Source organism: Lycorma delicatula, chromosome 12 (genome assembly GCF_047948215.1).
Source record: "Lycorma delicatula isolate Av1 chromosome 12, ASM4794821v1, whole genome shotgun sequence".
In the NCBI taxonomy this organism is placed as follows: Eukaryota; Metazoa; Arthropoda; class Insecta; order Hemiptera; family Fulgoridae; genus Lycorma; species Lycorma delicatula.
This window is the reverse complement of record NC_134466.1, coordinates 1,945,884-1,965,030: the sequence shown is the minus strand read 5'-3', so window position 1 is coordinate 1,965,030 and position 19,147 is coordinate 1,945,884. Positions and strand designations below refer to the sequence as shown.

Below are 19,147 nucleotides of genomic sequence, written 5' to 3'. Positions count from 1 at the left end.
TAAAACACAGACCCTAATTGCTGTTCGGCCACTAGACATAAAAAAATGAAATTTTTATAAAACTGCATCTCAAAACAATTATTTTTTTATAAGAGGCCACCACACTCAGAACTCCACAGTTGGAACACAACATTTAAAATGGAATAGTTAAGGTTACAGAATTCCAAACCTGGATGTACACACACTTTAGTAGCACTTTCACCACATAGGTTGGGCAACTTTATAAAAAAAAGGTAACTTAATTTAGTTTTAATCATCATAACTAATACAAAATATGTTTAATAAACTTGCACTCAGTCACACTAATAGAATCTATTTATTTTTACAAAAAGGAATGGTGTATGTTTTAAATAAAAAAGCAATCTGTTTTCTGTGGAACTTTGTTTATTAGATTAAAAAATGAATCACTTGGAATGTACATTTGAAAATTAATTGATAATACAACTTTTAAATTAAAATAAACATACATAAACTATCGTTTCAATTTCACAGATATAATAAAAAAATCTAACTAAATAAATCTGAAATATTTTACATTATAAATAAAATGTTACTAACATCACATAAGAATTACAATTTATATTTTATAGATGTGTATTTCTAAAACTGAAATTTTTATTACAATAAAATATGTCTATTCACAAAGAAAATTAATTGCACATAAAATTTAAGTAAAACTATTTTTAATAAGTCGTATAAACTTCTTATAGCAAACCTTTAGCAAATTATTATGAAAAACTATTGAAATAGCAAAGAACGCCAAAGAAAAGCTCAACTGTTTAAAACCAGTAACTTAACTAAAAAACTCAATCCCCCAAATAAACAAAAAATAAAGAATATATAATCATATTTCTAAAAATTAATAAAGCATCTGGTGAGAATAACAATGCAATTTTTAAAATTATGATGATTAGATAATTAATGTATGATCTGTTAGAGAAATTATTTAAAAACATTTTGGAGACAGAAAAAAAATCCCACAAGAACGAGCAGTCTGCCCTAATTCACCTTCTACACAAAAAAGGAGACAAAATGGAAGTTATAATTTCAGAGGAATTTCTCATCTTTCAGTAACCTATAAAATCTTGCACAAGTTGTAGAGAACAGAAGAACACATCAATAAACTATTTGGAGAATACATCAGGTGGTTAAAACAGGAAGATTTTGTGTGGAACAAGTAGTCTGTCTAAAATTAATAATCTGAGATAGAATAGTGAAATAGAAGAATTATGTAATTAAATTTTAAAAGGTATATGATTTTGCTGGTAGAAATGGACATAAATGACAAACCTTTTAACTGAACAAACTGGTGGCAAGAGTAATTTATTTTATTTTAAAGATTCTTAATTTTTTTAGGAAGGGTTTTTTACATTGTCAAGTAAACAAGAAACATTTTTTTATATTTTCTAACAGTGTATACTTTCAAAGATATGTCTGTAAAAATTCATAATATTTGATAAGTTATAACAACTTAAACTAGCAGAGATGCAGAGAGAATTTCAGAGCATGGTGAAAGAACTGGCATCTAAAATTTTCATCCTCTATTGTTTAGGTTTGCAGCTTCTATCCTTCCAAAACCTCTTTGTATTGTGAACAGAATATATTTGACAATTTAATAGGACTATTACAATGATCTGAGACGTACATTTCAAAATGTTAGTTTTTGTTTTAGGTTATGGAGCATTTTTAATCATTTTGTTAATGCAAAAAAAGGAAAATAATTCACAACCAGGGGATAACAATAAAAGAAAACATTTTTAAAGAAATCGAACTAATAAAGATTTTGAGGTCAACATTGATAACAGGCACAAATACCAGATTACACACTTCTTGTTTAGATTCATTCAAGACCAGTGTTATTTGAGAAAGGCAATGTTCAAGAAAAACACATTTAATATGTGATTTTTATAAGAAGTCTCAGTTGTGAACTTTATACACGTTTTTCTACACCACTTTTTCTGAACTGATGGAATTCCTCAGTGCCAACCAAATCACTCAATTGGCATTATTCTGGGCTTAAAATGTTCATAAATATCACCCACTTATTATAAACTAAAATTATATATAAATCTAAAGCTTTTTTAAATAGTATCTAATTTTTCTAAAAGTAGTTTGTAGCCTTGGCTGATTTTTGTGGTGAGTGATAGTATCTCAGCCTTTCATCTGGATGTCCTGCGTTCAAATCCTGGTCAGGTGTGGTATTTTTCACATGCTACAAAATTGCTATTTTATCTCATCCTCTGATGCGATACCTAACAGTAGTCCTAGTACTACTTTGTAGTTAAAAGTTATTTTTTTTAATTTCATTCTAGTCTACTTGTGTTGATGTTTACCTGTTACAAAGCTACTAAATTTTAAATTTCACATAATTCCTTCAATAACTATCCCTTATACCATCAACCATCACGTTCAGACCTTGACTGATTGCCGTTCATTACCTTTGTGTTGATCAAAAAATGTAGTAATTTTTCTTTTCCTCAATAAATATACATGAACTACATAGTAAGAAGATTGCATCTTTATTAGGTTTTTAAAAACCTATTTAAATATCACCTGTGTTTGAGGCAAACAAGGTAGAAACCTCCCTGCCTGAGGTTGTAACAAACAAAAATGAGAAAATGTAACATTAAATTGTAAACCTTAGATAAATTTTGTTATACTTTTTTTTAAATATGCACACTTGAAAGAATGCTATCAATTTTTTTCCTTAATCAATTTTCTTAATATAAGATTTTTAAAGGTCACAATGGTTCAACTGATTAAAAGATTTTTGATAAATGTTACAAACATTAATTCTTTTCTTTAGCATGGAAATGTTTTTTTTTTTTTTTAATCACAACTGCAATTATAAAGACTTATATAAATATGCATGTTAAATTAGAAAGATAATTTAAAACCTTTTAGTAGAAGTTACAAATTAATTTTTCTCTTTTGTATGAATATTTAAATGTGATTTTAAAGTAAAACTTTGATTAAAAGATTTCTGACAAAAGTTACAAACATAATTTTTCTCTTTTGTATGAATATTAAGATGTGTCTTTAAGTTGCTTTTGCAATTAAATGACTTTTGACAAAAGTTACAAATATAACTGTTCTCCTCAGTATGAATATTTAAATGTAATTTTAAAGCAGAACTCTGATTAAAAGACTTCTGACAAAAGTTGCAAATATAATTTTTCTCTTTGGTGTGTAAATTAATATGCACCTTTAAATTAGAAAGACGATTAAAAACCTTTTGGCAGAAGTTACAAACATAATTTTTCTCTTTAGTATGAATATTAACATGTTTTTTTAAATCGCTTTTGAAATTAAATGACTTTTGACAAAAGTTACAAATAAAATTTTTCTGCTTAGCATGAATATTTAAATGTAATTTTGAAGCAGAACTTTGATCAAAAGAATTCCGATTCTCGACTAAATTTTCTATAGTTACATCACCATATACACACTTACATTCACTGGATTTTTTGTTTATAATTCCATCATTTACTGAATTATTCATGCATCTCTTACAAGTAATACAACTCTTGGTAGTTCCCTTGATGTTTCCCTCATCTTCAGTAATCTGTAGCTTGTAAAAAGGCACAAAATGTGTTTAAAAATATCTATAACATATATGTTATAACATATATTCATAACAACCTTATAATAAGGAACTTTACTTATCTTATAGTATGCACTTGGCTAAAACTTAATTAGCATATACATGTTTTAAGAAAAATGAACAAATTAACTATACGAGGTCTGTAAATAAAGTAATGAGACTAGTTTATTTTGGCAGCCAAAGTGGCAACACTGTAAAGTTACTAGTAAACATATGGTTATAGAAACAGCTGATTTATATTTTAACTTTTCATGAAATGTTTTTGTTGTGCATTGAAAAAATGAGTGATACTAATTACGAGCAATGTTGTGCAATCAATTTTGTGTTAAACTATCTGTCATGAGCCCATGTTTTTAGGTGGTTTAAAGCATTTTCAGATCGCCGGGAGTCAGTTGCGAATGATCCACGCTCTGGAAGACTGTTAATATCAAGAAGTGATGACAATATTGAGCAAATCAAAGACTTGATATGGTACGACCGATGATTAACTGTCAGAATGATTGCAGAAGAATTGAATTTGAACTGCACCACAGTCCATCAAATTTTGACAAATGAATCGGACATGAAAAAAGTTTGTGCAAAATTGGCCCCAAAAACCCTCACTGTTGAACAGGAAAACAACAGGGTGGAAGTGTGCTGCGATCTTCTAGGGCAAATTGAAACCGATCCTGACTTTCTAAAAAAATGTTATTACTGGTGATGAATCTTGGATATTTGAGTACAATCCAGAAACAAAATGCCAGAGCAGAGTGGCACACTTCAAACTCAACACGTCCCAAAAAAGCAAATATGAACAAATCAAAACCAAGCTAATTTGTTTATTCAATAGTAATGGCATTGTCCATAATGAGTTTTTGCCTATAAGATCAATATGTTTACCGAAAAATTCTTGAAATACTGCAAAAAGGAGTTGCCTGACTGAGACCAGTCATCAAGGCAACTGGACAATGCACATTGTCATACTGTACTCTCAATTAATGAGTTTTTGACAAAGAAAAACATTATCAATCACCTTATTTACCTGACTTAAGTCCTTCCAACTCTTTCCTGTTCCCAACTTTAAAAGAACACGGAAAAGGACAACATTTTGGAACAGTAGAAAACATTAAAAAAATGTAACCAACCATCTGAAGGATAATCCAGTTTCTGAGTTCCAACACTGCTATAAAGAGTGGGAAAACCATCTGAAGCGTTGCGTGGTTTCCCAAGGGAATTATTTAGAAAGTGATAGAGTCCACGTATAATTGGATTGTAAAAAGTTTTTCTGAACTAGTTTCATTACTTTATTTACAGACCCCGTAGAGCAAATTTACAATAACATATAAACATATTTATTACTTCTATATCCAAACTGATCAGATCTATAAACCCACCAGCACATTTTAAAATATAAAATTTTACTTACAGGATGTCTGCATGTCCAAAACTAATGACTTATATTTAGGAAACCAGACACTGTAATTTCTTAAATGTTGGCTCAAATGACACGATATATCTCCAAGATTTGTTCAGTGTACTCTCAGAGTCAGCAGAATACGCATGTGTGGACAAGCCAACTCCAATGCAATTATTTATTTATGCTGTTATCACAAAGCTTTGTAACCCTCAAATATTTACTGGTACTCCAGGAATAAACTTCCCAATTGACGACCCTAATAATGTATATTCTTTATTCAAGTTAGTTTTTACTGATAAATTAGGTGATATTCTAGTGAAGCAGACTAATCTTTACGCCAAAAATTTCTAAAAAAATAAAATACTACTAGTTTTCAAGGTTTCACCTATGTAAACCAACTGATAATTATGAGAGGCTTTTGTTTCTATCTGTACATATGCTAACAAGAATTATTTGGAAGCCACAAACTGAAAGCTATTATACAAACAAGCAGCCCCCTTTTTACACCTCCAGGATTTGGAAAAATTTTACCCCATAAAAATCACTTCTGTCACGTTTCCTCCATTTTACTAATGATAATAATACTAACCCACCTCCAAAAAAAGTAAAACAGATTATTCACTACCTTGTTAACAGATTCAGAGAATATACACCTGAAAAAAATTTAGCAGTTGATGAAAGCTTACTGCAGTTGGAAAGGTAGGGTAAGCTTTATTCAGTTTAATAAAATAAAAACGGCACACTTTGGCATTAAGACATATGTTATTTCAGTCAGAAACTGGTTATATTTATATCATGATAGTTTATGTAGGTGCTCACACAGAAATTGTAAAAAACCCAAATCATAGCTACACCACTTATTAGTGGTGTAGCCAAGAATCTTTTAAAAACTAGGTACCTGTTAGACAAAGGTTACTATATAATATTTATGAACAATTTTCATAAAAAAATAATCTGTTAATAGTTTTTAGGGGGTTTAGTGTTCATTTATATCATATATTTTTTAATTGTGAAAAATATATACATAGAGATGTATATTTTTTCTTCAGTCATCATGTCAAGTTAGTTCATTATACACAGATTGAGCCAAAAGATCTATAACCCAATAATTTATATTCTTAAAAAATCTTTATTAACATAATATACTCTACTGTATTTTGGAGGTGAACAAAAATATATTTATTGTTATTTTTCTCACAATAGATGTTGGAAATATTCTATATCTGCTGTAAACATGCCTCAACACATTTCTTCATGTTATGTGCTATTTTTCAGAGGGTTGCTGCACTTGTGGAATATTTTGTCTTAGATGTTGTGTTTGAGTCGGTAGATAGTGTGAGGGTTGTTCTTATCGACATTAACCTTCAGATGTCCCAAAAGAAAAAAGTCAGCAAGAGTTAAATCTGGCGATCTCAACAGCCACAGTCCATGAGAATGATGTGATCCCTAAAGAATCTGCGCAACATTGTGCTATTCACTGTGTATGGTGTAGCACTGTTTTGCTGCAGCCTAGTTCAACAGTTTAATAGTAACACGAATTGTATGACGATATCCTGGTAACTTCAGCTGTTATCAATTCCGTGAAAAAGATTGGTCCTAAAAGATTGATTCTTTTCTGTAAAATTGCACCCCAAACTCCAACCTTCTGTGAATGTAGCAGGGGTCTCATGGAAAATGCAACGGTTTTCTGAACTCCAGTATCTGTCACTCTGGCTGTTTATTAGCCACTTAGGTGAAATTGCACTTCATCAGAGTAGTGTTCAGATGTTGACCACTGAACACAACATCTGAACACTGCTGCGAATTAAAAAAAAAACATTAAGAGTAATGTAGTCTTTTTCTCCTATGAGGTCCTCAAACCTCATGCAAAACATTAATGCAATACGAACAGAGTTGCAGCTTCTTTGTGGTTCTGCCAATACTCCCTTAAGACATTTTGGTTTATTGACACAATTTTCTTATCGATTTTCTTGAAGAGTGCAGCAAGGATACACAGATATTTTCCAAGGACAGATCACCTAAACTATAAGTACGCTGGACCTCTCTTTTTCCTGTTTAGCCTCCGGTAACTACCGTTTCGATAATTAAAGAATTATTGTAATTATTATATAATTTGTATATTAATTGTAATTATTATATTATATATTGTAATATATTAATATATTAATTAATTGTAATATATATTATATTATATATTGTAATTATTATATTATTGTAATTTTTATATAATTATTGTAATTATTATATAATTATTATATCGATAATTAAAGAATTAGGGGATGATATGTGTGAGTGTAAATGAAGTGTAGTCTTGTACATTCTCAGTTCGACCATTTCTGAGATGTGTGGTTAATTGAAACCCAACCACCATAAAACAATTTTTTAACCACCAGTTAAAAATAACTGGCTTTACTAGGACTTGAACACTGTAACTCTCGACTTTCCAAATCAGCTGATTTGGGAAGACGCGTTAACTACTAGATCAACCTGATGGGGTTAGGTAAGCTGGATTCATCCACACTTCCAGTTACTCTAAAGCGAGCAACTACGTGTCAAATCATTGATTTATTAGGGACCTGCGATTCAGGAAAAGCTACCCTAAAGTCTCCCTGACATTTTAAGAATGACAGCAATTTAAAGTTACTTTCAACAATGAATGCAGTGTATAGTCTACGAGAAATGCATGGTTTGTTCGTTCACAGCTTACTCACTACTGTCATCAAAAGGGAGGAAAATTGCTCACTTATTGTGCACTAATCTTCTACCATAGCGTACCTGTTGCCTACACACATTCTCCCACCAGCAAAAAAACTAAATCTCCCTCTGGAGTATGTTTTAAAATTTAGGGTTATATATCTTTTGGCTCACTCTGTTTTCTTTAAATAGGTTCTTAAATTTGTTTTTTTATCGTATTTCATTGCATAATCAGAATATGTGAAAAAATATGCCCTTTTTTTAATCATAATAATCGCTAAAACTGTTAAGGGGTTAAAAACATTATTACAGAAGATACCATTCAAAATCTGTCTAACTTAAAAATGACAGAAACATTCAAGAATAAAGACAAAAATGTGCCAAAGTAATAGAAAATTGTTTTAATTTTTTTTTTTTAATATAAATTTACTATCAATGAAATATTGCAAAAGTAATTAAAAAAAATATATATATATATATTACTCTATTAATGTGTACGTTGCAATTTGTTCAACTAGTGAACAATAAAGCTACTCCTCCACAGCCCAGTGAGATGAGGATGATGTGTATGACACATAAAATATGTACAATCTTGTACACTCAGGCCGACCATTCCTGAGAGTATGGTTAAATGAACCCCAACTACTAAATTACATCAGTATCCACTGTTTAGTTTTTAAATCCATATAAAATCAACTAACGTTTACTAGAATTTGAACCCGAGAACCTTAGACTGTGAAAATCAGCTGTTAAATAACTGATTTACGACAAGTAGACAACCACTAGACCAGCCTGGTGAGCTAAATATACAATGAAATCTATGTAATCCAAAATTTAGAAATTAAGTAATAATGAAAATATAATACAATGATACACCAATTTTCCAGATGTCCAGTTCGACTGGACTGTTCAAATCCTGACTAGGCAATTTAAAAAAAAAACTAATACATATTTGAAAAATTTAAATATCAAAATCTTTGCTTCAACAGGAATTTTTTTATTTACCTTTTATTTTACAGGGTTTTTTAACTGACGGTTTTGCAATTCATTTAGCAAAAAATAATGTGCATATATATATGGCCCTTGTTAAACTAGTTATAAATGAAAATTTCTATACATTGTATTTTGTATACTATATTACTGATCTCTTTTTTCTTACATAAAATATGTAAATATTTAAACATTAGAATACTATGTACAGTATATCTGATAAAAAGTTTTTAAATTATCCTTTCCAATTATCCTGACTTGGCTTTGCAAAGTCCATCTGGATAATTAGTCTCCACTGTATGTGAAATCTAACACCCTTACCCCTTCATTTTCAACTTCTAGATTTTTTGATTTAACTAAGTTCGTCTCTTCTATTGTTAAAGAATGTTTTTCAATACCACCATTATCAATATCAAGCGGTTCCTCTTTCACTTGTACTAAATCTCCTTGCTGTAATGAAAAACAAAAAAATGAATCCTACAAAGTAAATATGTTTATCATTATTTGTATAATTTATAAAATTAAAATAAATTGTATCTATAATTCACTTACCACACACATTAATAGTGCAGCCAAAGAAAAGTTATTAGCGACTTTAATTTGGCAAGTTTTGCATGGGAAAACCTAGAAAATATTTCTTTTGCTAAATGTTATCCAAATTTAAATGTTAAAAATGCTGTTTTCTGCAGTAAATCAAATTGTTATAAGTATTTCTGTAATATTTCAGTTTAATTTATTCATTAAATATTTTGAATTTTACAATGAATAAAAATTGGACTTGTAAAAAAAATTCTCCAAATAATTTTTGTTATGTTTGCAGAGAATTCACCACGAAAATTCAATGAAAACCAATATCAAATCTGCTGAAAACATTTTAGAAACATTAATTTGATTGTCCCTTGAGAGACCGAGATAAATCCTGGGTTCCACGTGTAATATATATATCAAGTGCTACATTAAACTAACACAGTGGTTAAAAGGAAAAAAAGACCATTTGTCTTTTTGCATACATATGTTTTGGTGGGAGCCTACTAACCATTATGATGACTGCTATTTTTGCTTAACAAATGTTTCTGGTTTCAATTCAAACAATAAAAGCAGTACCGCATACCCAAATGTTCATTCAACTCTGAGACCAGAACTTCGTGGTGTTGATTTACCGATTCCAATCACTTCAACCTCTAGGAAAGAAATTTCTGATTCCCTCAGAAGGCTCAACCGATGAATCCTCAACTTCAATAGATATTAATTACATTCCAAAAGAATCAAATTCTAAACCTCACCTCATCACAGAAACAGAACTGAATAACGTAATTCATTTGCATTTGTCAAAACAACATGCAGAACTCCTAGCTTCACGTCTTAAAGAATGGAATTTATTAATCAAGAATACTAAAATTTCAGTATATTGAAATTTAAACGAAAATTTACTGAAATACTTTAGAAGAGATGGTTTAACTTCTTCCTGTCACTAGGGGACCCTAGTGTGCCCTGGGGGCTAATGTCTGAACTGGAAGTTGAATATCTTATTCATGATCGCCGTTTATTTATACTCATCAAAAAGAAGCTTAAAGGCAGTTTTATTGCATAACTCGAATAAGTTTTCCTCTATACACCAGTAGCAATACTCTATTTATGAAAGAAACATGAATTATGTCAACAATTTTAAAAGCTATTATGTATGATGAACACTCATGACAAATCATCGTTGACCTGAATGTGATAGCACTTCTCCACAATCTCCAAAGTGGCTTTATAAAATACATATGTTTCTTGTGTTTGTGGGATAGTCAAGCTACAGATAAACACTATGTAGTTAAAGAGTGGCCAAAAAGAAATCGGTTTACCCCGGGAAAGGAATGATATTAATATTCCCTGTCGAAGAAGATCGTATTATTTTATCACCTCTGCACATAAAACTAGGCCTGTTGAAGAATTTTGTAAAAGCATTAGATAAAGATGGAGAAGGCTTTAAATATTTAGCTGAAGTTTTTTCACGATTAAGTGAAGCCATGTTAAAAGAGGGAATATTCATCAGACCAGAAATGCGAAAATTAATTCATGAAAGTATATTTGACAGCAAACTGAATCCTAAAGAACTGGCAACATGGAAGTTATTCAAAGATGTCATCACAGGTTTTCTTGGAAATAAAAACGCTGAAAACCATGATCCACTTATAAATGAATTCTTAGTGAGCTACAAAAATTTAGGCTGCAGAATGTCACTGAAAATTCATTTTTTACATTCTCATTTGGACTTTTTCCCTTTAAACTCAGATAACATAAGAGATAAACAAGGATAAAGGTTCCACCAAGATACGTGACTACTGCTGGATGATAAAAAGAAAAGGCTTAACTGAACACAAAAGGAAAGTCAGAAAAAATAAATTAAGATGAACATAAATGTCTGCAAAATAGAGGTAGGAATTTTTATGGCAATTATTTTTGTATTCTATTATTTAAGAAGTTTGACAATAATTAAAAGGGTCATAACTAAAAATCTGAAAAACTGATTTCCTTTTAAGATTTAACGTAAAAAATACATTCTAATTCACCTATTTTTACCTCGGTTCCCAATTTTTCTTTTTGACCTGTGTTATCGACCTATTAGCAAATGTAATGTTTTTGCCAAGCTCTTAGGTTATTTTGTATGAAAATTACACCTTACATAAAGAAATTTATATTTCCTGAACAAAATGGTTTTTTGTAAGTTAAATCTATGTAAACGAATTTGTAAGAATATATGGAAGACAGTGTTGATGTGCAAATGATGGTTATTATTTTGATGCAATTTATATTGATTTTTGTTGTCGTTTGATATAGTTAATATCAAATTAGTTATTAGAAAACTTGCTGTGTGAGGATTTAATAATAAATTATTATTCATTCATACAAACAGAATTCCCTATATTAAAATTGATAATTTTATCTCTAAGCCTATTTATGTTAGATCTGAAGTAGGACAAGGTGTGCATTTGGGTTCAACAGGTATCCTGGTAGTGTATTTATAAATAACATCAGTTAATTTATACGCTAGTTAATTTTTTTTTTTCAACAGATCTGATTTTTTTTTGTTTAAGCCTATTACAAATCTAGTAGATATTCAGTTATTTCAAATCGACTTGAACTATGTGTAAAAATTATGTCAAATAGTATTTCTTCAAATTGAAAAAAAAAAAAATTGTTTTCAAATTCAATTTGGAAGGTTTGCAAATGTTTACTGAATAATACTGCAACACAAAAGATATCTTTTATTAATGGCTTAGTTGTATATTTCGATAGTAAGTTATCCTTCAGTGAATACATTGTTTATACTGTATCTAAGTCACTAAAAATGGTAAATTTTATTAAGAGATTCTCTACAAATTTTAGAAATATTACCTCTGCAGAACTGTGGGTTACACTTTTATATATCCAGTACTAAATTATGGCTCTGCTGTCTGGCGACCTTTGACCGACTTGCAATGAAAATTACAAGAAATATCACATAGAATCTTTCTTAGATATGCTGCCTATATAATCTGTGATTCTATGCACATTACTAATCATAACTTTACTCATACTTCAAATTTGTTAAAAATAAAAAGATTTGAACCATCTCTGACTAGGATAGATTTAATATTTGCCAATGAGATTTTGGTAGTTATTTTGACTATCCTAAGTGCAACTTTTTGACTTTGTATACAAACTGTTTAGGCATAATTTTCCATATTTTTATGTTTCGATAGATTTTCACAGGAAATCACCTATTAAGTACTGTTAATACCTTATACAGTTAAGGTATTAAGTACTGTTAATACCTTATACAGAGCTATTCTAGCTTACGAATAATAATTTTGTTATTTACTTACGTTTATTCTTTTTTTTAATGTGATCTTGTATTGATAAGTTTTATGCTTGTCTATCTGAATTAAATATTTAAATTTACAACACTTACCAAAATGTATAAACTTACCAAATACCAAACAACCAGCCTTTGCTTTAGGATAAAAAGACAATCACAAAATTGTCAGCAAGTATCACAAAATTCTAGCAAGTACTTTGAAAATTATTAAACTATCAAGAACCCAACCTAAGATTTCAATTCCAAATTCAGCAATATGAACTAAAAAATCCAAACCACCTAATGAAATATAAATAGACAAAATCATCCAGAAAATAAACAAGGTAGCAGGTAATGGCTTGATTGCAGCAGAATTACAGAAAAAATCATGAAAACAGCCAAAAAAAACTTAAGAACTTCCATAGAAAATTGAAAAATCTCTCAAGATTTGAAAAATGCTTTAACACATCAACTACGTAAATAAAGAGATGAAACAGATGTAAACTACTACAAAGGGATTTCCCTCTTACCTATCCTTTCGAAAGCATATCAAAGTAGAACTGAATTAATCGTACTCTGACAACTGAGAGAATACAAAGAAGGATTCATAAAAGGAAAAACATGTATAGAACAAATTTCAAACCTTAAAACAATAATAAGGGGGAAAATGACAAGATATAAAAAGTAATTCTCTTCACAGATTTTTCAAAAAAAAAAGTATACTTTTCTACTGATAGAACTTCCTTATTTAACATCCTAGAAGAATTTGTTGAAGATCCCAAAGCAATTAACATTTTCAAAAAGACTCTTTCCAAACACAAGTAAAATACATGTTAGAAGTAATAGAAGAATTAGAAATTACAACAGAAGACAACAAATTGGTTTAACATCAACTCTTTTTATCAGTATCCAAGAGTAAGTAATAATAGAATGGGATAAGAATATGAAAAAAGTTGAAACAACCTAAATAAAATTGGGTTGGAAATTGAAAGAAATTGCAATTAACTGCTAGCCGATGGATATTACAATTTTCTTGGAGAACCTCAAAAAGGCAGCAGAACAAGTAAACAAACTAAAATAAATTGCATGGAAAATAAGGCTAAAAATTTCTTTCAAAAAGGCAGAATTTGTAGTAACCAACAAAGATTCCACCTACAACCCAAAAAATAAAATATGGAAAAATCAAAGTAAAATTTAAATATATGGGAGAAATAATAAATTAGATAAAGAAGTCAAACAAGAATGAGAAAAATAAAATAAGTCCACCAACAAAAGATATTTTCAACAAAAAGAACATCTTAGTAGATGCCAAAATCAAGCACTAAAATATGGTTATCAAACCATTGGACCAGTTAGCGTCAGATGCATCTTCAGCTTAAAATCATTTAAAATAAATCAAACAGAAAGTAAAAACTTCAAGATAAAATTGCATTTCATCAGAGTTGTAGACATAACCCAACATCTGAACACTGCTGCGAATAAAACACAAAAACCATTAAGAGTAATGTAGTCTTTTTTCCTAGAGTTTCACCTTCTTTGTGGTTCTGCCAACACTCCCTTAAGACATTTTGGTTTATTGACACAATTTTCTTATCGATTTTCTTGAAGAGCGCAGCAAGGATACGCAGATATTTTCCAAGGACAGATCACTTAAACTATAGGTAAGCTGGACCATTTATATTCATCCACACTACCAGTTACTCTAAAACGAGCAACTACGGGACAAATCATTACTTTATCAGGTTCCTGCGATTCAGGAAAAACTACCGTAAATTCTCCCTGACATTTTAAGAATGACATCAATTTAAAATTACTTTCAACAATGAATGCAGTGTATATTCTACGAGAAATGAATAGTTTGTTCGTTCACAGCTTTTGGAATGAAATCAGCTGTTAAACAACTGATTTACGACAAGTAGACAACCACTAGACCAGCCTGGTGGGCTAAATATATAAATAAATATATTATGAACTGTATGTAATCCAAAATTTACAAATCAAGTAATAATGAAAATATAATACAGTGGTACACCAATTTTCCAGATGTCCAGATCAACTGGACTGTTCAAATCCAGACTAGGCAATTTAAAAAAAAAACTAATACATATTTGAAAAATTTAAACACCAAAATCATTGCTACAACAAGAATTTTTTTATTGATCTTTAATTTTACTGCTTTTTTAACTGACTGTTTTGCAATCAATTTAGCAAAAAATAATGTGTATATATATATACACATTATTATATATATAATAGCGCGCGGGTCACAGCGCATGCTACTGAATCGCACAAGGAGTACTGACAGAGCGGAAACGGCCAATACGCAGCTGATTCGAAGAACGCGCTAGGATTAATTAATTTTTTTCATATAGTAATAATTCTATCCCCCATCGATAAAAAAAGTGTTTTCGAAAGGAAATTTGACAGAGAACACGATAAATATTAAAAACTTGATACGTGGGGGGGGGGGGGGCAATTGTTAAAAACCGATTTAAACATTTTAATTGTTTATAACAATTTCAATTTGTAAATAATTTCTTTTCAAGTACTTTTTAATTAAAGCTCGTTCTTTTACCTTGAAAAAAAAAATGAAATCTGTAGCTCAAATAGAACCAGAGTTATGAATTTTTAAGAAATATACTACAAGCCAAAAATCACCAAATTCTTAAATTTTCAATCCTTTCTATTTTCCAAAAAAACGAAAAGAAAAAATATCCTAGAATAGGTATGTATTTTTTGTCATATAGAACACGTAAAAAAAGTTTTAGGTAAATCAAAAATGTGTCTGTCAATTTTCGACCAAATCTGTACGGTTTGTAAAAGAATGTCCCATATATATATATATGACCCTTGTTAAACTAGTTGTAAATGCAATTTCTATACATTGTATTTTTTGTGTTATATTACAGATCTCTTTCTTCTTACATTGTATGTAAATATTAAACATTAGAATACTATGTACAGTATATATGATAAAACGTTTTTAAATTATCCTTCCAATTATCTTGACTTGGCCTTGCAAAAGTGCATCTGGATAATTAGTATGCACTGTACGCAAAATCTAACACCCTTACCCCTTCATTATCAACTTCTAGATTTTTAGATTTAACTAAGTTCGTCTCTTCTATTGCAAAAGGATTTTCTTCAATATCACCATTATCAATATCAAGCGGTTCCTCTTTCACTTGTACTAAATCTCCTTGCTGTAATAAAAAACAAAAAAATGAATGCTACAATACAAAGTAAATATGTTTATGATTATTTGCATAATTTATAAAATTAAGATAAATTGTATCTATAATTCACTTACCACACACATTAATAGTGCAGCCACAGAAAAGTTATTAGCGACTTTAATTTAGCATGTTTTGCATGGGAAAACCTTGAAAATTTTTCTTTTGCTAAATGTTATCCAATTTTAAATGTTAAAATGCTGTTATCTACAGTAAATCAAAAGCCTGTTCAGATTACTATTCAGAAATGAATAGCCACAGTTTTAAAAATTGGTTTACAAATGACTTTTTAAATTACTTACAAGATGGGAGCTTAATGCAAGTTATACCTTACTGCGGTGAATAAAGTTACCACAAACAGCTGGAGGAAACCTGAAATCTAACAGTGGCTCCAAGAAAAACTAGTTACTTGCAACCGCTTTTACAGATTTTTTAGATTTCAGTGTTTATAATAAATTGTATAATGTTTACAGATATGATTTTAATGCCTTTTTTTAATCTGTTATTCTTTTTATACGGGTAATTCTTTGATAAGAGATATTATGCATATTTGTAAAAACAAAAATATATGAAACAGTAACAGTAGCAATAATAGTATTTATGTATGTAATCTTATTTACCAAAAATTTAATTTATAATATAAATGAAATATAAAGTAATCTGACAAAACTATGTGAAAGATAATATTAAACCATGCCCGCATGCCGTTGGTATATATAGCAATGAACAGGATGCACACTCATCTACCAGTTGCAACTGTACTTTTTTAATGATAGTTTCATACTTTTCCCACCTCAATTGTTTTTTTTCTGTAAAATATTGATTGAAACTAAAGATGAAGCTGTCTCGTAAAAACCGCACTGGACACTTAAATAATATTTATAAAATTTTGTGCTAAATCTTAATTTATAATTATTGAGAAACGATCACTTAGCTCCTAAAGTGGAGAATTTTTATCTATCGATTTTGATTTTATAGTAATTCAAAATTGACTTTCTCAAAACAATGCAAAAAAATCATGATTTTTCTGCTTTTCACACCCCTAATTTTAAAAATAATGAGGTTAACTAAAATCGTCTGAATCCAGTTAGCACAAAAATAACTGCAGTTTCCGACAACTTCTTCATTTTTTGTTCAATTTTTTAACTGAGATACAATAGTTTAAACATAAGCACCATCTTTTACGGCAATCACTAAAATAATATGTTGATAATCATGTATCAAAAATACTTATAAAAAAAGATTTAATTTTCAAAGCGGTTCTCTAGTGAAATTATTAAGAAAAAGTACCATAAGCTACAAAAACAATATAAATTTACTTATTATGAAGAATTATTTAAAAATAAAGTGTAAAGTGTAAAGTGCATGTAATACTCTTGGTCGTAAAAATTTATTATTAAATTATACTAAAGTTGAGTAGTCTAACTGATAATTCCAAAGATTTTTTTAAATTTGCTAATAAAATTCACAATGGTTGATCTTATCCATCGCATATGCATTTTGAAATTGAGTGTGCCGATATAGGGACAATATTGTAAAACTTTTGGTTAAAAATTTTTGGTGTCTATACTAACATACTAAATGATTTTTCCTCGACTGAAATTACTTTTAACTGTAATGATCGCTGCAGTAACATTATTTTAACTGAGAATGATGTTGTAGATTTAAAAATAATTCTTTGATTAACCCAGAAAACATTCACCCTCTTTTAGCAAAAAAATGACTTTTTGTACAGTTTTTAACCAAGCTCTTCATCTTTCTTTAAATGCTGGTGTTTTTCCTAGTGTTTGGAAAATTTGCTACATGTGCCCATTATTTAAAAACTGTGACATTTAGATATCAATAATCATAATTACACTGGGCAACATAAAATTTGGAACTGAAAAGGGAGTAAGCGTACTTCTATGCAGTATTTTATATGCAGAATCTGAATATGTATTTCAAAACAACCCATCATGTAACTTTCTTAAGTTACAATCCCTTAAATTTATTTGTTCCATCATTCATTGAACAAACAATACATAATATATACGTATGTTTGTTTATTCACATCTGATTTATATTGTGATGTATGCTGTAGATGTACATTTTGATATATAACAGTCTAATGACGTCACTTCATGTCAAGCCAGACATTATAGACATGTCAGTGAGTCAAGAATGTTTTTTCAGTATGAGTTCAGCTATTGGTATGACTTGCTGTGTACTTTAGTTGTGGTATTTAGTTTACTTTAGTTTGTGGTTTTTGATATTACTTTATTGAACATCAAGATTTATTAAGCATGTGTATTTTGTACTGTGTTTTATTGCACTCCATGATGAAACAATTTTATAAAGTATGTTAAGTAATTAAGTATTTATAGATTAAAACTAAATTATTTTTATAATTAAGTATTTCTGTAATATTTCAGTTTAATTTATTCATTAAATATTTTGAATTTTACAATGAATAAAAATTGGACTTCTAAATATTTTTTTGTTACGTTTGCGGAGAATTCACCACGAAAATTCAATGAAAACCAGTATCAAATCTGCTGAAAACTGTTTAAAACATTAATTTGATTGTCCCTTGAGAGACCGAGATAAATCCTGGGCTCCACGTGTAATATAAAAGGAAAAAAGACCATTTTACTTGATACTAATGCAAGCTTTCTTTATTAAAAAGATGAGAACTGGCAAATAATATTAACACATTGATTGCCATATGGCTCACATTAAATCTGTTTGTGAGACCATGTCACACAGCCCTTGTCTCACTGATTCTTTGAGTCTTAATAAAGTATGATTTTTATTTTTTTAAATCTATTTTTTTTTTCTTTTTACTTGTTTGCTGTCCATTGGCCGAGGCCACTGTAGAACCCTATCACAGCCAGCCTTGATGGCCCAGCCGAATTGCTCAGCCATCAATTCCACCTCCTCCCTGTGTTCCATGAGCCAGTCCAACTCCTGCAAGGCAACTGCGTACTTGCGCCGCAGCTTGTGTTGATCCAGGCCCCTTAGGTTATAGTGACCCAAATCTAGAGCTCTTAGGTCCGTAAACGATCTCATAGGTATAAGCCTATGATCTCTCACACTGGGCTCAGGCCAGACAGTTTAACTACTTGTACTTTGCACCAAGTGGCTCGTCACCAAAGTGACGTTTCTGTAACTTTCTCCCAGTTTGGAAGAGAAATTTGGCGGTTGTTCTGCATCATTAATTAAGTAGAGATTCCTGGCTTCAACAAACTGTTCGAGACCAGCGCCTCCTCTGGGGTCAGCAAGTCATGCAGAAATTCAAAGAGGGGATCCTAATGATGAGGTGACATATTCTGTTTGGATATCTACTGACAGACCTCAACAGGTGCAGCTCACTGCAATATTAGAAGAATATCTGGAAATATTAGTTGAATACCTAGAAAAACTAATAC

The 19,147-nt window shown here is 29.9% G+C and overlaps 1 protein-coding gene across 1 annotated transcript; it reads right to left on the bottom strand.

Moving 5' to 3' along the window:
• Positions 1 to 378: 378 nt before the first annotated feature.
• LOC142333328 (uncharacterized) lies at positions 379 to 18,788 on the bottom strand. The gene is made up of 4 exons (XM_075380349.1): positions 18,564 to 18,788; positions 15,582 to 15,710; positions 9,006 to 9,134; positions 379 to 3,565 (listed from the first exon to the last, which is right to left on the bottom strand). Exons 1-4 carry the CDS (start codon positions 18,786 to 18,788, stop codon positions 2,918 to 2,920), a joined length of 1,131 nt encoding a protein of 376 aa, XP_075236464.1. The 3' UTR covers positions 379 to 2,917.
• Between the last annotated feature and the right edge of the window lie 359 nt (positions 18,789 to 19,147).

What these genes read in the sequence shown, in the direction of transcription:
- LOC142333328 (XM_075380349.1), bottom strand. Translation starts at nt 18,788, where the DNA reads ATGAGATCGTTTACGGACCTAAGAGCTCTAGATTTGGGTCACTATAAC. An exon ending in TAGAAGTTGATAATGAAGGG is followed by an intron (nt 9,135 to 15,581) that starts GTAAGGGTGTTA and finishes TTTTCATTACAG; the next exon opens with CAAGGAGATTTAGTACAAGT. An exon ending in TAGAAGTTGAAAATGAAGGG is followed by an intron (nt 3,566 to 9,005) that starts GTAAGGGTGTTA and finishes TACAAGCTACAG; the next exon opens with ATTACTGAAGATGAGGGAAA.